The 23,218-nt window shown below is 42.3% G+C and overlaps 2 protein-coding genes across 6 annotated transcripts; one reads left to right on the top strand and one right to left on the bottom strand.

Annotated features, from left to right (window-relative positions):
- Positions 1 to 638: 638 nt before the first annotated feature.
- On the top strand, positions 639 to 14,433 carry ccdc80 (coiled-coil domain containing 80). The gene is made up of 7 exons (XM_027005174.2): positions 639 to 5,968; positions 6,941 to 7,097; positions 9,485 to 9,621; positions 10,570 to 10,721; positions 11,102 to 11,205; positions 12,762 to 12,845; positions 13,756 to 14,433. The coding sequence occupies exons 1-7, from the start codon at positions 4,232 to 4,234 to the stop codon at positions 14,073 to 14,075; spliced, it is 2,691 nt and encodes an 896-aa protein (XP_026860975.2). The 5' UTR covers positions 639 to 4,231; the 3' UTR covers positions 14,076 to 14,433.
- Positions 14,434 to 17,450: 3,017 nt separating this feature from the next.
- slc35a5 (solute carrier family 35 member A5) lies at positions 17,451 to 22,015 on the bottom strand. 5 transcript variants are annotated; one of them, XM_035523075.1, is made up of 8 exons: positions 21,666 to 22,015; positions 21,470 to 21,524; positions 20,824 to 20,994; positions 20,525 to 20,623; positions 20,126 to 20,259; positions 19,887 to 19,954; positions 18,970 to 19,738; positions 17,451 to 18,193 (listed from the first exon to the last, which is right to left on the bottom strand). In XM_035523075.1, the coding sequence occupies exons 3-8, from the start codon at positions 20,972 to 20,974 to the stop codon at positions 18,128 to 18,130; spliced, it is 1,287 nt and encodes a 428-aa protein (XP_035378968.1). In that variant the 5' UTR covers positions 20,975 to 20,994; positions 21,470 to 21,524; positions 21,666 to 22,015; the 3' UTR covers positions 17,451 to 18,127. The 5 variants fall into 5 exon arrangements, with proteins under 5 accessions (XP_035378968.1, XP_026860942.2, XP_026860940.2 ...); XM_027005141.2 differs by having other exon boundaries at positions 21,470 to 21,612; positions 21,937 to 22,005; XM_027005139.2 differs by having other exon boundaries at positions 21,470 to 22,015.
- Positions 22,016 to 23,218: the final 1,203 nt, after the last annotated feature.

Raw genomic sequence — 23,218 nt, 5'->3', positions numbered from 1 at the left:
CATAGCCAGGTCAATCAGTGTGGATGAGGGACCACCAGATCAAGACCCTATCATGGCCAACCCAATCTCCAGACCTGAACCTCAATGAAAACCTATGGAATGTGATCAAGAACAAAGCTGAACTCCTGGAATTTCTGTACCAGGAGTGGCGTAAATTTACCCAACAGCTATGTTGATGGACTGATGGAAAGCATGCCAAGACGTATGAAAGATGTGATTAAAAGGTTATTCCACCAAATATTGATTTCTGGACTCATCCTAAGTTGAAATATTAGTACTGTGTTATTTATAAATGAATATGAGCTTGTTTTCTTTGCATTATTTGTGGTCTGAAATTTCTGTAACTGTTTTGTTATTTTGACCATTAGTCATTTTCATGAAAAAACAGATGCTCTAAAATACAATATGTTTATCTTGAATTTGGAAGAAATGTTGCCAGTAATTTATAGAATAAAACAAAACTGTTCAGCCTGCTCAAACACATACCCATCAATTGTAAAACTAGAGAAACTGATAATTTTGTAGCGGTGTCTTATTTTTTCCAGAGCTCTCTCTCTGTGTGATCATCTAAAACCACCTCCACAAAATACACAGAGACATGCTGAAAGCATCAGGAGTTTATTATACACTGTACTTACAGAAAGAATGTCATTATAAATTAAGAGTTCAAGAAAACCTTCTTAGATCAGTCAACTGAGAATCCAAATTATTTACAGGAAATTGGATACATGATGAGCCTCTATTGTAAAAGCGACATAAGCTTCATTACAGGTGGTACTATGTGCTGTGCCTTATGGGAGAGAGCGAAGCCTGACAGACAGTGGAGCATGGCACGTGTTTCCCACTCTGGAGCAGCTGTGAAAGTGCTAGGACCCACAATACCAGATGAGCAACAGCCTCAGACTTTAGACTTTTCAGGAAATGCTCTTGTGATGATGCTGTTGATGGCTTGCATTTGGCAACCTTCAACTTACTGGCAGGCGAGAGTAAACACCCATTGCTGACACCTTGCATAGTTTCAAGTTGCCTTTCATTAGGGCCAGGTTTTAGAAGGCTGGTCTGCACTCATTGACCATCTGGGCCATGTTACTGCTTGTCAAAGTTCAGCTGGGGACAGGCAAAGATTTATAGCACTACTGTGCGTGAACCCACACTGTACTCAGCATTAAAGGATCAGTGTCTCATGTGCAGTGCAGTTTAGGTAGAAGCTAGGCTTAATCTGTTCATTAGACAAACAAACAAAAAACACGCTGATGACGCCTAGGTGCCAAAACATTTCCATTTTATCTGCGAGTCTAATGAATACATTGCAGATTATGCAAGTACTGTCTGACTGTTAACTCACCATTAATCTGTTCATTGCAATCCACTTTACTATGCTTTAATCTGTGCATTGCACTCCAGTTTACGAAGAAACTAGGCTTAATCTGCATTGCAATCCGGCCTCTCTATGCAACAGGGGATCTTCAGACACAGGATTTGAGGAAGTATGTCAGAATCCATGACATGGTTTTGAGCATGTCCAATTTTGTATGCATTTTCAAAAGCAGGTTGGAAAGCTGTTGGATAAAAAGATGTTTTTGATAGCCTTCTTTTTTTTGAGTATATATAAACATGTAATTTCAAGTTAATTACATCTGCTGTATCTTGAATGTAAAGTGAGTGACAATATATGAATTACAACAAAATTACACTATTTAACTAAACGTGACCTTATTGGTATTAGCTCTGAGCTCAGGAGACAAAATCTTGTTTTTTGTTCCTCTTCTGGTCTTCTTCTTTTGTCGTGTTGTTCTTCTTGTTTTGTTCTTCTTCTTGAAAGGCACTTTTAACAAAGGTGTAGGAAGTAATTTACAGAAAATAGGCGAAATACAACAGAATACAGACAGGAGAGTTATAATAAAAACAGGAGAATTTTAATTTTAAAGAAACTGCAATCAAAATAAAATTCATACATGAAATTGTCATGGGCATGGAACGTGCAGGAAATAAGAAGAAAGCGAAAGAAAGCACTCTCCAACTGAAGAGTTTAATGAAACGAACAATAATGAAACCAAATATAAATGTGCACCAACAGGAACAAAAGAAGCCACCATAACATTCAATGGACCCCCAGTTGTGGAGAATCAGGCCCATAACTAGACTTTTTTTATATTCCAGACCCAATACATAAAGCAATGAAATGATAAAAGCTATGAAAAAAATAAGTAAGGCATTATATACTTCACCCCGGAGTACCTGTCTTGCTCTGTTATGTTGCTATGTCATGCAAGATGGGACTAAGATAATTTACTTGGCGAGTTTATGTTAATGGAGTCTGCACTAGACTCACATTATTTGCTGTTTCTGAGCGAACATTTTCCTTTATCTCTGCAGAGTGTCTTTACTTGCACATCGCAGCTGCAAAGGTCCAGCCACTGTTCTTACGGCTTGCTGTCTGAGCCGTGAACTCCAAAGGAGAGGTCCCCAAAAAGGGAATTTTAATTAGTTCAGTAGGAGGAAAAGTGGAGGAATGTTTATTATTTCCAGCTGCTCACTTTGTCAGACTAATTATAATAACATATAAATAAATAATATTTATTAACATAAATAATAACATAGCATCGACCTACTGTGACTTTCACCGAAAAAGCTGACCTGGGAGGTTTTTCTTCTTCTTTTTTTTTTGGTTTGTTTATTTGCTTTGTTTTTTTGCTTTGGGTTCTTAAGGTTTTTACAGGCCTGCCAGAAGAATGGTTTGGAGCAGAGAAATGAGTAATGATGTAGGGAGCACTGTGATGGTGAGCTCCATGCACAGAGCCCGACTAAATGTTGCTCATTTCTCCCACAGTGCACAAGCCGGCATGCATATTTGAAGTGGAATGTCCTTTTCTGAGTGAATCTATCCCTGTATGACAAATGCATCGTACTTAATTACCCAAGATCATCATGTAAACAAGTATCCTTTGTTTATGGCCCAAGGACGATATTAAGAAGATCACGTGTATAAGGTATTTTGTAGCTTGTTGTAAAACCAATACAACTTGTGTTCTGTCTCAAACATAGTTGAAAGTAAAAATAATATTATCAAAACCATATGAGACTTGATATCCAACATTTGTTGTTGAGTGCAGAGATGAGATTCTATTTCAATTGGATGAAATCTGTGAAATCTGACTCCATCCCTAATATAAATGTTGATGGTCTTCTTACTGTGTCCTGTGGGTTGCCAGGTTTCAGGATTATCAACAGAACTGTCCTTTTATGTAAAGCCTACCTAGCATAAAGTCAAACTACGCCTAGTGTGAGAAGTCTTCATCGCTCTTTATCGACAATATTATTATTTACTTAATAGTTCTGCATTGAGGTGATTATTGAAATTACAGAGTCTATTATTGATTGGATATAATTTACAAATATCTGGTTAAATGTAACATGTGAAATGTATGGGATTTGTTGTGAGGATTTAATATCTTGTAAACTGGCAACCGGAGGCTTCAAGGGTTGGTCATACCAGCGGTGAACAGAAGATTCGGAGGATGAGGTTATTTTGCTAGCGTGTGTGGGACAGCTTTCAGTGATAAGAAGCTGGAAAAAACTTTTCCCTGAGTTTTTCCCGAGTTTTCCTCGGCTAATCGACTGACCAACACCACGCCGCTCCTGCTTTTTCGTGTGACTCGAAGAACGTACTTTGGAATTTCGGAAAAGTCTTTGTCTTGCTAACTTTGCACTGAATATCGAGGGTAGTGCTATTTCGGCGCTATTTCAGGTGAACTGAAAACCTCTTTTACTCTTGGTCAGAAGGCTGACATCACATGAGTGAAATGGGAAAAGAATAGTGTTTTTCCGTTGTGAAATGACCAGTGACCCATCGCACTGATCAAATGTATGCCACGTAAATTCAGTTGACAACACTGAACGTTCAAGAAATGTTCTCCAAAGTTACCGCTAATCGCGCTGAATATGCATGTTGTGCGTCAAACAAATCCTGTAGGTTAAATTACTGTTGGCTTGCGTAGTAATTTTTGGAAACTTGCCTGGAATTCTCTCTTAATCGAATCAGACTGGATTTGTTTTTATTCTGCAGAGGTATATTGCTTAACTGAAGGCAGTCATGGTCTGAACGTGTTTTCATTCTGCGGCACCAGTCATCGGGATTTATTTGCTCTACAGGAACCTAAACAGCTACTGCCAGTCTTATGACGCTTTGTTGGATTCTTTTATTTCTGAGAACCTCGCTGATTTTGTAAATATGAGGGTGAAACGCATGCTGGGTATCGTTTTTTGGTGTCTGTTGGCATGGGAGGTGTGCGCGTCAGAAAGTCTGTCCGTCGACAAGCGAGCCCACTTTAGACGCGCGAGACTAAACCGAGCCCAACGACCACCGGGCCTTCTGACGAGAGATCCGGTGGCCACCGGAATCACAGATAGACGAGAGACAATGCAGGGAGATGAAGGCATAAGCGCTGCTAGGACCGGCCAAACGAGGAGAGCGTTGGCACGAGACAGACCTGTGCAGCGTGGCGTCGGAATCCAACGGGACCGTGGTATACCCGGAGCACGCGCAGTGGTGTCCCGCATGCCAGCAAGCGCCGGTTCCCCAAACCTGCTAGCTTCGTTTGCAGGGAAAAACCGCTTGTTGGTCATCTCAGCTCCCCATGAGTCAGACGGTTACTACAGACTTATGATGAGCTTGCTTAAGCCAGATGTTTACTGTGAGCTGGCAGAACGGCACATGCAGCAGATTGTGATGTTTCATCAGGAAGGTGAGATGGGAGGGAAGGTGAGACGTATTACCAATGAGGGCAAAGTCATGCAGGAGCCTTTGGATACAGCCCTTATTCCCAGGCTCATGAACTTCCTCAAATTAGAAAAAGGTAAGTTTGGTATGGTACTTTTGAAAAAGACATTGCAGGTTGAGGAGCGCTACCCATACCCAGTAAGACTGGAGGCCATGTATGAGGTCATAGACCAATCACCCATGCGCAAGATGGAGAAGATTAGACAGAAGGGCTTTGTGCAAAAATGTAAGGGAGCAGGGGTGGAGGGAGAGCTGGTGGAGGGTGTCCCCAGCACTGGAACCCAGGTGGACTCACCTACTGAGAGGCGACCAGAAAGAAAAGAGTTCCATAAACCCATTCGAAGACCCACCCAGGCCATATCACCTACCACAACAAGACCTACAACTACTACTTCAACCATCCGGCCAACTACAAGCACCACAACCCATCCACCTACCGCTCGCCCCACAACGACCACCACCCGTGCTACCACAACCTCGACACAGGCCACCACCATCTCCCTGGCGACAGCCAAAGCTCACAAAACCCTGCAGTGGATCCCGACCCCCAAGACCACAGTCGAGCCTTACTATTACCACCGCAGGGACCGACACCAGTCTAAAAAAAGCTCCTTCCAGTCCACCACCCCCTCATACTATTACACGAAAGCCAACTCTGGAAAATATGGGGACAATCGTACTGACCGAAAGGATGATGGTCGCAAACAGGCTGGTGTGCTGCCGAATCGGAACAAACCCAGCAAAACTAAACCACCCAAGAAGAAGAATGGCGACAGTGGACTGAGCAATGCATACGAGGACAAGCTTGATGTTGTTAGAGCCACAGACACTTACCCCGAAGTGGCAGAGGTTGAGGTCATTCCCACCAAGAAAGGGAAGGGCAAGCAAGACAAGGCAGAGAAAAAAAGGAAAAAGCAAAAAACCGACAAACTGGCAAAGAAAGACCCATCGGAAAGGAGAGGACCAATCAGAGAGGAGGACCAGTCAGAGAGGAGTGGACCAATCAGAGAGGAGGCCCAATCAGAGAGGAAAGGAAAGGAAGGGAAAGGCCATAAGAAGAATGGAAAGAAAGTTTCCAAAAACCATGAAAAAGAAAAAGAAGAGTACCATAAACCTACAAAGAAACCATTTACTAAGGGAGCTCTGGCAACATTCTTGGAGTATTTTGAGAACAGAAGACGGCTTATTGTAAGTACAGACACTGGTGTGTCTTTTGTTTGATACTGTTGTGTTTAACAAGAATTTATAACTACTATAATACTCCAATTTATGGCCCATAGTTGAGTACAGGAGTTCCCAACCTTTTGCAACTCACGACCCACTTAACCCACCACAAAATGTTCTGCGGCCCACATGAAAATTTGATCGACCATTTAAAATCTAAACAAATACAGCAAACAGTAAGTATAGCCTATTGATTTTTGATTACATAATTAAGCAACAATATAAACACTAAACAGAAACACTAAACCTTTCCATTGTTTTGGTTTATACTTGCTTTTCTCAGTTTTCCCGGTCAGAGGTACTTTGGCCGCTTCACTTGTAGATGGCCCAGCCTCAGGATCTTTTGTTGTGAAAGGTCCTGTTTTTAAGCATGTATCCATGATGGGTAAAACTCATACAGGGGGATAGAAACATTTCACTCAGTCTCTATTTAACTAATAGGCCTAATTAACCTTGCTAACCCACCAGCTAGCTTTGTCAGTCATGTATTATGCCAGACCAATCAATGAACTCAACCTAAATTTTATTTTTGCAAATAATTTACACAATATCTATCCCATACAAAATTTTATTTGTTGAAATATCTGTGTATATTGGAAGGATATTTACGTGGCAAAACAGAAAAAAGAAATACATTTTTGGCTAATTGCCCCATATCGGTACCACTGTGGCCCACTGGAAGCTGTGGCGGATAGGTAGAAAACCACTGGTCTAGTACAGAGGAGGATTCCCCTTTGTGTCTTGGTTCCTCTCAAGGTTTCATGCTCCAAGAAGTTTTTCCTTTCCTCTGTCACCCTTGGCTTGCTCTCTGGGAGCTTGGACTCAGACATTTGTCTGAGTCTAAGCTATATATAAAAGCACTATATAAATACATTTGTCTTGACTTGACTAGTGCATTAATTTCTACACATTCTTTGTCAATATCTTTGTTTCTAGCTGATTACAGCTCCAACAGAAGAGAATAGCATGTACGTGCAACAAAAGGACGAATACTTGGAACATGTGTGTGAGATGGCCATCAGGAAAGTCTCCATCATCACCATCTTTGGCAGTATGATCAACAGCACCATGAAAATTGACCATTACCAGCTTGGTGAGCCAAAGATTCCATTGTACTCTGCATTCATATGAACAAGGTAGAACCAGGAGAGAATAAACATGTACACTGGACTAGTGCTAAAGCTTTAAGATGGCTGAAGCTCTGTGGAGTATTCTACAAATATCTCGTTATAACCCATAACCTATTTTCCTTCCCATATAGTAATAGAAATGGAGAGTAATTAATCTTTACACTTTTCACCACAGTAGAAAATGCTTATCTCTCATTCTTTTGTATTTGCCCTCTCATCGGCCTTAGTCTTATAAGCTTATTTCAAATGTTTTTAGTAGACAGTGAGGGGTATGAATTGCCTAGTGTACTGGCATTTAAGTGTACTGGCTTTTAAGCTTCCATTGCATTCCAATGCCAAACTAAACCAGGACTGGCAGAGAGCAGAAACTCTGTGACATTTACAAAATGCAGTTACAGCTTCCTGTTCTCTCAGACTTAATTGGTCTGCGGTTTAAAAGTATTTGCTACTGGGCCAAACAAAGGTCAGTTTTCAGTGGCCCTTTATTTGGTGTGGCGTATAAAGAGATTCTGAATGATACCCCCGCAGGAAGTCCCTTTGATCTGTCATTGGGCCTTTGGCTGTGAGTAAAAGCAGTACCATTCCAGCCAGTGACCTCATGTGACATGGAGCGCGACAGAATGGGTACCTGGAGTTTGTTCTGAGAATGTAGGCGGAGGGTTTGCAACTATAGCGGAGAATTTCTTGATCAACCAAATAGAACCGGGGCATGATACCCTGGGGCACCCCAGGCTCTCTCGGCGCATATTTTCTGTGGTTCATTTCGGTAGGCATAGGGAAAGTTTCCTGTTTGAATATCCTGACTCTTAACTCTGAGAGTTTGAGTTCACAAAGACATAAAGCCTTGGTTTTTGGCAGAACAATCTCCTTTTAAAGAGGATATTTATAAAACACTTTCATAACTGGCTTTTATAACAGGGGTGACGTGTAAAAGTTTGCCAGTTTTGAGAATGTGTGTAGGTGGCAAGAGCATAAAGAATGGATTGAGAAACTTAAATGAGTCTAGGCCGAGCGAGATATTCATATAAACAGTTCCTTTATGCCCTTATGCATAGAGACATTTCAGACAGCACACACATGCTAAATGACATGATGGTGGAATCAAAGTCGCCACTGTTGGCTTTGCTTTGCACGTTCGTTGTATAAACCCATGAGTTTGAACAGCTTTTAATGACAATATTTGAATCATAATACACTCTGAATCCTGAAAGGGCAGTACACCAAAACTGCAGCATGTGGACAGATATGACATCACTGTGTTGGTTGCATGTGAGGCAGTGGGCGGTCTGGCTTTTGTTCCACACGCTCACTGGGCTGCACTGGGTCACGTGGCTATATGGTGGGGTCGCTTTCATTGCCATGGCTTGAGGGCATCAGAGAGTTAGGAGTGGAATTGGAAAGGTGTTTACATGACTTCACTGTCCACCTACATCAAGCTGGATCAAGAGCTGAGACCTGAGGATTTACTGTAGGTGCCGAGTCTCATTGTGTTGGACTGCTTCACTGTTACAGCTGAGTCTTATTGTATTGAGCTGTGTTGGTGCTGAATTTGCTCACACGTGTTTTGGACTTTGATTCAGTGCTCAGTCTCAGCATGACGAGCTCCTTCAGTACTGAGCTGGACATGCTGGGCAGACCCAGGTGGCCAGGCCACCGTGTCTGATGCCAGTACATGAGCAGGCATTAGAAGCAGGTCTGCCTGAATCAGCCGTGGTTCCCAAACCATAATTAAAGGCCTACAACTGTGGGTCTGTGCAGTTATATAACTACAGCAGCCCTCCTCAATGGTTGCATGCTTCAAACATACTCTTTCGTTTTCTTGCTCTAGCATGGCTATGATGTCATTCATCATAACAGGGCACTGTATTCATTTACTATTTCAAAGACTTACAATGAGCAGCAAGCTTGCAAATGGCAGTGTATGCCATTATTCTGAGTAGCTGTGTACCCATACACTTTAGCATGGTTGCTCATGCTAGCTTCACATCGGGCACAAAATGAACCACTTCAATCTCATACAGAGCCTGGTTGTTGTGTCCTGGAAACCTTAAATGTCTTAGTGTCTTCCCCACTGACTCCCGTACCCCTCCAGCTACTCATACCCTTCCAGCGTCCCATAACCCCCTGCAACCTCTCATAATCCCCAGCCTCCCACGTACCCCCCAGGCTCCCGTACCCCTCCAATCAGTAACCCTCCAATCAGTGACCACCAATTATGGATGGTTTGAACTGAAAGTCAAAAGACATGTCAAACACACTAGAGTAGTCATGTATTATCTCGCACACAACACAACGTCTTTCTGTTATGCTGACTGGATTAGTTAGTGAATTTGGTCTCTTCACCATTCAGAGAACGACAGAGCTATGAAAGGCTTGCGACAGGAGGACCTCGTGAACCAGGACCTCATCACGGATCTGAGGAAAGAGTTCGGAATGACCTACAACGATTTTTACATGGTCCTCACTGATGTGGACATGAAGTGGAAGGTAGGAGTATAAGGTCAGAGTCGTAACGGTTTACTCGGCATGTACAAGTCAGAGGTAATAATGACTCAGTGATGTCCTTTCGCACATTCTATAAAGTTAATCCTTGGTAACGATCTCTATTAATTTATTAGTTCATCATGAGCCCTGGAATGTCAGAGATGCTCTAGAAAAATATAGTAATGCTACTATAGATTTTTGAGAGCTTTTGGCGTACAATCGAATTTCAGGGCTGCCAAGAAAGTTATTTTTGACTTCGAATTCACACTGCTAGTTCCACTAGAAAGTTTCTAAATGGCTGAAATTCAAGCTGTCTTCGACTTTAAGGGCTACACCAACATGTTGCTCAGTGTACACAGGAGGCTTCCCATTATCAGTCTGGAATGGCAGACACCACATTCTCTGGCGTAGGGTGCATTGCATTTACATCGCATTCCGTTTTGCCAGCAGCCCTCGGTAGTTCTGAGTGGCATGTTTGTGTGTGCTCGCGTGAAAACGAGGGCACATTTGTCAGCCGGTGTAAACAAAGAGCCCAGTGTGCAGGCAGACTGCAGGGCTGGCCAAGCCCCTCACACCAGACACCAACAACGACAAGCCCCGCGCAGCTGCGTACTCGCCACCAGTGATGCCGTGTCACCCTCAGACTGTTCTCCTTGCACTTCCGAGGTACTCGTTCGAAGGGTTTTTGAGACGGGATTGCCAGAAGAATGGGAGCGGAAGAAAGAAATGAGATATCTGACTTTTTTTGTTCTGGCCCTCACTTGAATCGCCTGTTTATTGTGGCTTGGGGAGAATTCTCTCGAGATGAGTTGTTGTGACGTGCCAAGTCACACACATAATGTTAGGTTTGGCTTCTCGTTTTAGGTCATTCAATAGGCACAAGTAAAGCTATTCATATGTCGTTCGCCCATTTGCATCTTTTTCTTGTTCCTGTGCTCCATGTCATTACAGCAATTCTATGAGGTGCCAATTGCTATGAAGGTTGTGTTCGACTACATCGACACATTCTCCTCTCGTGTCCGGGACATGGAACAGCAGAAGCGGGATGGGGTGTCATGTAAAAAAGAGGACAAACCACGATCATTGGAAAATTTCCTGTCCAGGTAGCGTAGACCCATTACTGGGAATTAACTAGTTAGGAAATCCTATTCAGACACAGCTTACACGTGCAATTGACTCTTTTGTTTATTATTTGATTTGTTCTGTGGATTGGGTGTGAGTTATAAGTTCTATGGTATGAAGCTCTGTGCATTAAAAACAGTTCAGTATGCAGTCATACATAATTTGTGAATTACATGCTTCATTCCAAAGCAAAAGAACATCCTGTCCCTGCCGAACAAGGCCGCTATGATTTCAGAGGGTTTTTTTTCCTCATCACATTCGCATTATTTTGCATTAAGTCATTTTCATCACTATGCACCTAGATCTAAGACATGTAGCCATGGTAACAGTCTTCCGGTTCTTTTTATCTGTGTGATCTCAGGTTCCGCTGGAGACGCAGATTGTTTGTGATCTCAGCTCCCGATGATGAAGAGTGGGCCTATCAACAGCAGCTCTATGTACTATCCAGTCAGGCTTGTAACATGGGTAGGTCTCGCCGGGATTTTGCACTGAAGGTTTTAGCCGCACCAAATGACAAGTTGACAATTAGTGGTTATTCGTATGTCTACCTAAATGCAGTACTCTTCCCAGATTGAGCCATTACATATTTATATATGCTTCTCTTCCCAAGATCTTACCAGCCTAGAAAATCTGTGTGCACAAGGGAAAACTGTCATCTGTTTTCATTTGTCATTCAAAGGGTACTGAAAAGAATGCCATTGTTAAAGTACCTAAAACCCAGCCAGCTGACGCAGGTTGTTTTATGTAGCATTCGTGTCTGTTCATTCATTATATCTGAAGTTTGAAATATGAGTAGATGCCAAACTACAGTATTGGCAGGACTATTACTATAAATACTGTGTAAGTAACAGCTGTCAACAGCCACAGGCCTTGTGCAAATATATTTCTCTGGCACAAGTTATAAAATGTTCCTCACCATTTTTTATTGTAGCCTAGCTTACATGACCACACTCAGGACTACTAATGGTAGGGTATGGCTGTGGTGATTTCACTCTTGACTCCTGGATCCAAACGAAGATCTGTTCCACAAATGCTATCTGTGGACGTCATCGTATTTCTAGTCTTAAGTTGCTGATTTGTCACAATCAGTGCTGGGTTAGAAAACATTTGAGATTGATTTTTGATGTTCTGATGTAATAACACTGAGTTTCCAGTTTAAAAGCTACACCACCTACTTTCACACAAATTGTACATTCTGAGAAGTTACACACCACGTCGCTGTGGTGTGTGCTCTAAATCATGCAGGGCTATTTTATCAGCCAGTGTTTAAATGAGTGTGGAAATAGGCAAAATGAGTGACCTTGGTGTAGAAAATAAGTGATCTTAGTGAGTTTGAACACGACACAGTTGTTGGCGCCAAACATGCCTGTTGGAGCATATCGTCCTGGGCTTTAGCTTCACACAACCATGCCAGTCATACTGTAAACAGTGTGGAGAATGTTTTTTTGGATTTACCACATATTGCACTGTTACAAGCCAGTGGTGGCAGTGTGATGGTGTGGGGAATGTTTTCCTGGCACATATATTAGGGCCCTCAATTCCCACTGAAGAATGTCTGGCAAATTCAATGCTCCTGATCAAGTTCAACATCCTGCACCATCTGCACACACCTGCACAACATTCCTGCAGAACACATCCACCATTTTAAATCTTTGTCCACCATTTTAAACGCACATGAACACAGCCTGGCTAGGTCTACCCAATAAGCTTGACAATTTTATTAATTATTCATGAAAATAAATATTGTATTTAATAAATACTGTATGAAAAACATACTGCAAGATGAACATTGCTAACATTTGTAGTAATTAGCTTGCAGGACCGTTTAAAAAAGACAAATGTTTCTTTTTCTGTTAGAACACATGTTGATTATGTACCCCAGGTGTGACCATACTGAATACCATACTAAGGGATCATGGGAAAATGAGTCCATACTTGACAAAATCTATAGGTTAATTTTTCTGCCTTTAGATTTAGTTAGTGGAGCATGTAATAATGTATTAATGTGTGCATATTTGCAGGGCTTCGTCATATATCTGTTCTGAAGCTAGTGGGCACTGTCGTGCCAGACATGGATGGCGTGCTGGAACTCTACCCCATTAATGGTAAGCATCTTTGTGCAAGTCATCTTGCTCATAAAAGTTCTTTGAATAATAAGGTTGACGCTAAACCTCAATACACAGTTTGTTACATTGTCATTACCATCACAACTATGCCCTACTCTCCAGAAATACAACAGCAGTATTAGAGACTGAACAAATGGTCACTGATTAGCCTTGGATGGACAGCTATGTGCTTAACGTGCTCAGTCCTGCGGGTTCATTCGGCAGCCAGGTGTTCAGAAGGCGCTTTGAGGGCCAGATTAAAGCTTTCCAGCAAGTTGGCATCTTTGCCCAATTAACTCAGGAGCAGCATGCAGGCTACTACAGAAGCAGAGCCTGCCTCACATCTTCCATGAATCCCCCCCATCCTAGTGACCCCTCAGCCCCGCAGGGCTGGATGAGGGCCACACACTTCCCCACAAAGTTGGAAAAGATTTCAGTCGTTTCCGGCACGGCTGAAACCGTTGATGTTCTTGGTGTCCTTGTGCAACTGTTGTTGCACTGAGCGTTGGGCTTTCATGTGTCTGAAAAGCTGAATCAGCAAGTGTGAACGACGGCCTGACACTCACAGATCAAGCAGCTGTGTTGATTAGCAGCTCAAATAGGGCTGAATTTAGAAGCAGACATAAAATCCACTCTCCCTTCAGCCCTAAAAGCAAGGTCAAACTCTGTGGACAAATGTTGGTCTTGCAAAGATAGATCTGCTTTTCACATGTGTGGACAGGGAATGTTTTCTTACATTTCATAAGCTTAAATAAAAAGCGTGCTGCGGCTTTTGGCACCGCTGCCTTGAATAATGTTTTCACAGGTGGGTGAGCAACCATGTTAAAGGAACACAGCTTCTCAGTAAGCCTTTCCATGTCACGTGGTCGTATTCTAACGTCGTCCCTGAAACTGCATGTCTGCATCCCAGGTACTGCAGGGGTGGAGCGGGAGGGCTTGTCTGGCACGCTCGTGAAGGATATCCGGAACTACTTCCAGATCAGCCCTGAGTACTTCTCCATGCTGCTGGTGGGCAAGGACGGCAACGTGAAGTCATGGTACCCATCACCCATGTGGTCCATGGCCATCATCTATGATCTGGTGGACTCCATGCAGCTGCGCAGGCAGGAGATGGCCATCCAGCACAGCCTGGGCATGCGTTGCCCTGATGAAGAGTACGTTGGCTACGGCTACCCCCACGGCTACCACGAGGGCTACCAAGACGGCTATCACCAAGGATACGGTTACTGAAGGGTACTGGACAGTTTCAGTGTCAGTGGGCATCCTCCATACTTACTCTTTTAGTGTTTTTGCATCAGTTGTTTACAGCTGGTGGTGCTGGAACATCTCTTCACTCCTGTAGGAATATGACCCCTCCATTCCTGAGGATGTATAGTGTTTAACACCTATAGACATAATCATTTGTAGATAAAAGAAGATAAACTTTTGTATTTATTTCATATTTTCTTTGAATCACCATTTTTGAGGATCAAAACCTGCATTTTGTCGAGGAAGCTTATTTTTGTGGTTGCTACTCTATTATAAAGCACTGTTGCTTATATACTGTGTCCTTATTTATAATGATGCCAATAAAAATAGCCTCCTTTTATAAGTGGTTCTTGGACTCTTTCTTCGACTATTAAGCCAAATGCCAGTTTCACACTGCAGTGAACTGCTTTTTTCCATCATTGTCCACATAGAACTCTCCATTTCCATTTCCATTTCCTTTACTAGATCTCCCCGAGGGTCCGTCTTAAATTTATCAATCCAAATATGCGTTTTAAAAGTTGTTTTAATTGTACATGCAAGACATCAAGACGCTTTATGACTTCTAGTCAAGCCGTGCTTTTTTTAAAAATCATTTTATTAGGTGTGAATATATAGCTTTATATTCTTATCTTTAATATATTCATTGGGATAATCAGATTAATACATTGAATCCATCACAACTTCCAAAAAGAAATCACATTTAAAGTTTTTAAAGGTTTGATTATGTACCAATAATAATCTTCAAGAAATATCAGGAAATAGGCATTTGTGGAAATGCTTGTTAACGAAAACAGCTTATGGTTTATGGTGCTTATTTTTGTTGCAGACTGTTGGAAGCAAATATCAGTCACTTGAAGGCATGCATTTAATAAAAAATGTCCAAAAAGTCAAATTTTGTGCTAAGGTGCTCAAAATGTTCAAAGTTCAAAGAGGTTTTATTGTCATTTCAGCTATATACAAGTACACAACAAAAACGAGACAATGTTCCTCCAGGACCATGGTGCAACACAAAAACAACAGTGCAACAGACAACATGCTACACAAGTGCAAACAGTCCAATATAGTGCAAAATGTCATTAAATAAACATTAAATAAACAAAAATAAATACAGGACAGGACAAATGCAAAATGAGTAGACAGTGCAATTATTTAGTACAGTACACAGTACTGGGCATATGTAAAGTGAGTTGTGCATAGCAATCAGTGACATGCTACCCTGAACATAGCACTCACCGGTAGCAGCCAGAACAGTTCAGAGTACAGTGCTGGTTTAGTACAGTACTCTAGCAGCAAGTAGGATAATGTGCAAGACTGCAACAGGAATGCATAGTTTATTTGTGTAAGTTTTGACTTCAGCACTAGTCCGATGAAAAACAATGTGTGTGTGTATAGATATGTATGTACATACGTACGTACGTATGTGTGTGTGTGTGAGACTGTGTATAAGCATGTATAAAAGTGCCCATTTTGGAATCTGAATTGGAATTGGAGTTAGCCAGAGTTCAGGAGTCTAATGGCTTCCGGGAAGAAGCTGTTGCACAGTCTGGAGGTGTAGGACCGGATGCTGCGGTACCTTCTTCCAGACGGCAAAAGGGTGAACAGTTCATGTGAGGGGTGTGTGGGGTCTTTCACAATGTTGGTGGCTTTCCGGATGCAGCGTGTTATGTAGATGTTCGTGATGGAGGGAACAGAGACCCCAATGATCTTCTCAGCTGTCCTCACTATTCTTTGGAGGGTCTTGCAGTCAAAGGCGGTGCAGTTCCCAAACCAGGTAATGATGCAGCTGCTCAGGATGCTCTCTACAGTACCTCTGTAGAAGGTAGTGAGGATGGGTGATGGGAGATGGGCTTCCCTCAGCTTCCGAAGGAAGTAAAGACGTTGCTGGGCTCTCTTGGTGATGGAACTGGTGTTCAGGGTCCAGGTGAGGTTCTCCGCTATGTGAACACCAAGGAACTTGATGTTCTTGACGATCTCCACTGAGGAGGTGTTGATGGCAAGCGGGGAGTGATCTCGCCTTGCTCTCCTGAAGTCAACAACCATTTATTTTGTCTTGGCAACATTCAGATACAGGTTGTTGACCTTACACCAGCTCACCAGTTCTCGCACCTCCTCTCTGTATGCTGACTCGTTGTCTTTGTTGATGAGACACACCACGGTTGTGTCATTAGTGAACTTGATAATGTGATTCGAACTGTGCATCACTGCACAGTCATGAGTCAGCAGTGTGAACAGCAGATGGCTGAGCATGCTGCCCTGGGGAGCACCAGTACTCAGTGTGGTGGTGTTGGAAGTGTTGCTCCCAAACCGGACTAACTGAGGTCTACCAGTCAAGAAATCCAGGATCCAGTTGCAGAGGGAGGTGTTCAAGCCCAGTAAGCTAAACTTTCCAATCAGATGCTGAGGAACAATGGTGTTGAATGCTGAACTGAAGTCTATGAACAGCATTCTTACGTAGGTGCCCTTTTTATCCAGATGTGTGAGTGCCAGATGAAGTGTGGTAGAGATGGCATCATCTGTAGAGCAGTTGGAGCGGTACGCGAACTGCAGGGGGTCCAGAGAAGGGGGAAGCTGGGTCTTGATGTGTTTCATGACGAGTCTCTCGAAGCACTTCATGATGATGGATGTGAGTGCGATGGGACGGTAGTTGTTGAGAAATGACATCGTGGGCTTCTTAGGCATGGGGACGATGGTGGTGGTCTTGAAGCATGTTGGGACCACGGCGCAGCTCAGAGAGATACTGAAGATGTCTGTCAGGACATCTGCAAGCTGGTCAGCACATTCTCTGAGCACACGACCCGGGATGTTGTCTGGTCCAGCAGCTTTCCGTGGGTTAACTCCACGCAGAGTACGCCTCATCAGCCACCGTCAGGCACAGCACCTGGTCATTTTGTGGAGGGAAAGACTTTTCTGCTGCAACGTTGCATTGTAAATGTCCCTGTATTTACAATCAAAAGATATTGTTTACATATTCCATTCTGTATTTTTTTTTTTAAAAAGGTCATGCCAGGTATATTTATGTTAAAAATGTAAAAATAAACATGAAAAATGATCAAACGATAATGCAGCAATTATCTGAACAAAATGTCAGTCAAATTGATCCAAGCAGTTTCTTGCCTAAGATATATGCAAAGGTCATGCAACAGTTTTGCAGCATATTATTTTCACAATCAGGTAGGTTAGGTCAGAGGTTAGGCAAACCTGGGTGATTTGCTTGGTTAAGAATTGAGCAACCCACGTCACACGGATGACCGAACAGCAGTCGTACTATACTTTTAAAAAAATAAATTAATAAAAAAATTTTAAGTGAAGAACGAACACGTAACTGTTTTAAAAACCAAAATGTCTGGAACACAAAGACTTTATGAACAGATTTATTTCAAGTGTTCTCCTAAAGTGCCAAATAAAAACACAAGCCTTTTCTGAGGTGGAGAAACTTTTAAAATATTGCACAATGTTGACTTTCGAAAAATTCCCCTGAAAGGATGCTGTAAACAGGAAGGATGCAAGACGAAATAGTACATCCAACACATGCATAATGTAAACCAGCATTTTGAAAGCAATGCCTTAAACAATGACTGAAAAAAAGTGTGAAGTTTATTGTGAAGTTATTGCCACTTTGATGTGCCACCACCATTACAGTAAAAAGAAAATGCAAGTAAATTAAACAAGTTGTCAACAGTATTTCGGAAGCAGGAATGGAAGGGCAAGAGGATGCAATATTACAACACTATATGTTTTTAAAGGAAGCCTGCACATCATCTTGCACATCAAACATCCATCTGTCAGCTTTGAATGCTTTTAGTTGAACCAGATTGCAATTGACTTTTTTAATAATCCACTTCAGAAAGTTAATTCAGCCTTAGCAAAGACATGCCATTGCTCAAATTCGAAAAGTTGCCCAAATGCTTGAATACACTCACTCACTCATTCTCATATATATATAAAATATAGTGTCAAATTCCATACTCAGTGTTCATTTTCACAAATATAAATACACTCCCAGTAAGGACAGAAGGCGGGAGGTCAACACAGGCTCAGAAAGACTCTTCAGAATCACTCTCTGTGTTGGGCTTGGTCAGTCTCTCCAACTCCTCCCCATCCTAAAATACAGACATCAGAATATCAAGTAGTCACAACATGTGCATTAGTAATACTCAAAACACTGATTAAGAGATGTGAACTGCATGAGCGCACCTTGACCTGAACCTGTGTATTTACAAAAACATTGACTCGGGCATCATCTGATCTCTAACTTGGGAACACGCTACTTACTAAACACTCCCCAGGTTAAACCGAATCCTTTCTATCTATAATTAGATTATTCCTTTTTGCTTATTTTTTTTTCTTCTGTCCTATCTTCCTCCAAGCATTACATTTTATTTAAATAATGAAATCATCCAAAGTATACCTAAGATGCTCTAAAATGCAGTTTCATTACAAACAGCATTCATTCCACTTTTTCTAAATCATAAGCATAAATCAAAGAGTACAACACTCAGGTGTCGGTTACACTCAGATTAAGCCCCAGTTTAAGGGGTTAATAAAAGCCCCAACTGCTTTTAACCCTCTCTCTACATGTGCATTAACCTACACTGGGCAACAAACATTTTTTTTACTTCCCAAACTGACACACGTAGACCTTATAGTATGTATGTAATACACTGAATTCAAATCTGCTTGTAGAACCTTTCTATCACATGGTTTTTAAGTGTCTAATTTTCACATTAATTATTACTTATTCATAAATAAGGCTGTTATCACACTTAAAAATGTGTACACACATAGCAGTTACTGCTTAAACTCTGACACTCCGTAGGTTTCAAACTGCCTGATATTCTGACTGAAGTGTCTTATGGTGGTGAGGCTGGGATCTTACCCCTCGTGACCTCTCAAACACCTCGCCATTGATGACTCGCAGCCGCTCCTGCTGCAGCGCAAACTCCGGGTCCTTGGCCCTGCTGCTGTGGTAGATGAAGATGGCCAGCAGCACCACAGGCGCCTGCAGAAAGAAGTCCGGCGATGGACGGAAGTCGAAGAGGAAGAGCGAGAGCGCCGTGACCACCACCGTGGTGAGCTGGCCCGTCAACACGTGGAACATGTTGTCGCGGAACTTGAGGATGAAGGCGACCGAGAGGCCAAGGGCGGCCGTGACGACCACGAGCGCGGCCGAACACAGGCTGTGGCCGTGCAGCAGGCCGCAGCGGAGTGTCCGCATTCGGGACTCGCCGTGCAGCACCAGCGTCAGCCCGTTGAAGGCCAGGCCGAACACGTACAGCTTGCTGTTCTGCACAAAGATGCTCTCGGTGAGCTGGTCGCGGTCCTTCAGGATCTTCTCGTTGTAAATGTTGGCGAGCGCCGATGTGAAGCACTGGAGCAGCAGTAGGGCGTAGCCCAGGCCCGAGCCGCGCCGCAGATGCAGGAGCCGGCTGTCCCAGAGCTTGTCGGCCCAGCCGGGGGGGCCGCTGTGGTTGCTGTGCGCCACCTCCACGCCACTGGAGTTCAGGCAGCTGTCAGACTGGCCAGAGGCATGTGCCGGGTGCAGGCCGTGCAAGGTTTGCTGGTCGGCACCAGTGCTGGTAGTCAGTGCCACGATGGAGAGGAAGAGAATCACGAGGGAAGCCCACTGCACCCAGGACAAGCGCCTCCTGCAGAGAGCAGTGTGCATTTACCACAGTAGCAGGAGGATGCAGGCATGCCTCAGACTGATGATCTGTGTTGTTCAAACCATCAGGTAATTATCAATCATTTTAGTTGCATTAGAATAAGCGAAGTACAAAAATGAGAAGTCCTTACTTCAGAACAACCCGAAACAGAATGGCTGTTGTGAGAATAACGACATTGGAAAACAATACTGCCATAGCCTGAGAAAGACAAGAGAACAAAATAATATATGCATATTTATTCATGGTCTTAATTTACATAGATGTTGAAATAAGTGGTCCATAATAACATGCAGCATGTAACTATGTTACAAGTCCCTAGCAGGGTATGTTAATGTATGTCACATTAAAAGCCACTGAAGTCATTCTTACAGGCTGCAGGTAGGTCATCACATAGAAGATAATGAGGTTGTCAAGGAAGTACAGGAATGCAGGGACTGCCCACTTTAGACAGCTAAGAAAAGAGGCACCAGAGGAGCAGCCCAAATCTTTATATGAGCGACCCTCTGCAAAACAAAGGCACAGACACCAAAGGAGAATAAAAAGATATACATTAATGCAATGCAGACAACAATTATTATAGCAAAAAGTCAGTGTTAGAGCCTGTGGTACATGTTAATATGTGACATGTTTAAATGTGAGGGAAGGTGTCTATAACGGAATGGAATGAGTTTGGCTCACATCTACAAAAGATCTTCTGGGGGAAAAAAAAAAACCTTTTTAAAGGTTTATGTGGTTTCTTAATTCCAAAAGTAGATGACCAAGCCTTACCTCGAATGATAACTCGCAGTGACATCACTAAACACAAGACCAGTTTGATGGCTTCTGCCATTAAATTCACAGAGGCAGGGATAAAATCATACTTGTTATCTGGAAAAGAGGGAAATACAAAATGCTTGTTAGCAGGTCACCACTGTGCAACTCCATTTCGTACGTTACCCACTTCAAGCAAGACCAAATTTTCATTACTGCTTAAATGACAAACTTTGACAATTAAATGCAATACGTATTTTCCATTGCAGGCCATTTCCAAAGCATACTTCAGATAACTAGCATCAGATCAGGGTTACCTTCATTGGCAGAGAATTTAAGCAAAAGGATGCGACTGGTCCCCAGGACGACAAATCCCAAGCCCAAAGCTAGGGTGTAAACTGAAGAGCGTGAGCACAGCCGGGAACGGCAGCGGCAACGACAGCATGAGAAAGAGGAGAAAGGAGCCATTCTGGAGGACAGTGCTGGGGCTGAACACACACACACACACACACACACACACACACACACACACACACACACAGAGATAAATAAATGAATAATTAAATAAGAACCAGGGTGGTAGGGTCTGATCAAGAAACAAAATAAGGCAGATAAGAAGTAAGTGTTAAACTACAGTAGCTTCATAACTTGGGGCAATGTTTTTGTTTTGTTTTGTTTTGTATTTTTGGCTATCAGGAGTGTTGTGAAACATTCAGAAGCACATGATAAGCCAGAAACAAACATGGCTACAAAACAGGCTTGATTCTCAGAATGTTCACAATGTGATTATTTCGCTAACACGGCTGGTAACGGCCATGGGTCGGTCTACTTAGAAGTTAGCTAGCTAGCTAAAATAGCTACATTAAGGGGACAAAATGTGCTTTATAATCTCTCGGGATTCTGAAATAACGGACAAGTACTACACAGCAAAATAAATTGTCCATAAAATAATCCGTAACGTACCTAACGTATCTTGGCGGACTAAATCTTCTGATCCGCTGCCAGGTTCTTAATGTGGCTGGTGTGTGAGCAACAAGACACAAATCCGCTGTGGTTTCGCCTCAACCACCCAGACAGGTTTCACTGCAGGACTTCCACTGCTCTAGCTAATGAACCGACCGCAAAGATACAACACCAGATACATTTTTAACCTACATACCTTTGCATTTGGTGTAAAGTTACCCCCTCCGAAAGAAAACAATCGTTTCACAATTTAGACTGACAGGGTTCGTGTTGCCTTTGTTATTGTTAAAATTCCCTTGCTATTCTAACTATCCTAGCTAGCTAGTTTAGCCATTTTGCGCACCTCCAAAACGGAAATATACGTATATAAGCTACGGTATGTCATCTGCACTGCGCTTCCCGAGAGTGAGAATACAAACAACGTGAAAAGAAATAAATAAAACTCAGCAAATTCAGTGACAGAATACCTTTGACGCTAGCTTTTTAAACTTTAACGCTACTTGTCCACATAGCGTTAGCTACTACCCGCGCCTGGCTTCCGACGGATGGCACTGCGCATGCGCGGAGATTTTATTATATTAAGCGTTAAACTACAGTCAGTAAACTGCCACTTCTAAGCGCAAACAGATGTGGAAAAGGTCCCGGGGGAATGTTGCATCAAATAATGATCAATTCCCAAATAACTAAATTCTTGCTTACGTCAGGAAACGTAAAATGTATGAGTTAACAGAAACATTTTCGTGTTTCGTGTAATATGTGAGACATCTTAGAATGTTTTGACAGGAACATATTTTTAAGGAAAGACACACAGTTCTGTTTAGTGCCTTGTGCCCATTAGCTGGAGAGTTATAAACATCCACTGAAAAATACATTCACTCTGAACTTCATGTAATTACTTAACTTGTACCTACACTCCCTGGCCTTGTTAGACTGTTGGATTTTGACTGGATATGGTATTTCTAGGTGATTCTAAGTGACCAGTGAGTTCTTTTAAAACCAGTGTAGGGCAAAAATGTAGTTTAAAATAATTAGACAATTTGCTACATTGTATTATCAGTTTGCTACATGGTTAAATTTCAAATTACAACATATTTTATAATTAAATGGCATAAAATGAGCAAAGGAACAACATGTAGTTACTGGAACATTCTATCTTTCCCAGATTTCTGTGGTCAGGAAGAACATCTTGTGTCGCTTATTTGACTTTCTAGTCAAATAGAAATATGGATTTGAATGCTAATCATGTTTAGTATATTATTCAGGGAAATGTCTGTCATATTTCAAGCTCAAAAATGTGTAGCTATAATGTAGAGAATCTGTAACTGGTCTTTGTAAGATCCTGTTTGTGAGGCTATTGGTTTCAGTTTTAGGACATTTAAAGTTCAATTTATGGATTACAAAAAATAATATTTTATTTTAAATATGCATTTTAAATAGGTGCTGCCATACCTTATTATAAGTTACTGCTAGCTAAAAACAAGTATGCGGTTTCTGATTTAAGGTCATGAAGGAACATAGTTCATTGTTCAACAAAAACATGTTGAAACTCTGTGCAACTGTTTTGTGTGTGTGTGTGTGTGTGTGTGTGTGTGTGTGTGTGTGTGTGTGTGTGTGTGTGTGTGTGCATGTGTGTGTGTGTGTGTGTGTGTTTGTCTGAGTCTGACTCAGGAGGATGAGAAACAACGAAAGAGTGAGGGAGAGATAAAGTTAGTCGTAGCCTTGACATCAGTATCAGAAGTTTCTGCACAC

This window comes from Electrophorus electricus, chromosome 25 (genome assembly GCF_013358815.1).
Source record: "Electrophorus electricus isolate fEleEle1 chromosome 25, fEleEle1.pri, whole genome shotgun sequence".
Classification (NCBI taxonomy): Eukaryota; Metazoa; Chordata; class Actinopteri; order Gymnotiformes; family Gymnotidae; genus Electrophorus; species Electrophorus electricus.
The sequence above is the reverse complement of the archived record's forward strand: the minus strand, read 5'-3'. Positions and strand labels throughout refer to the sequence as shown.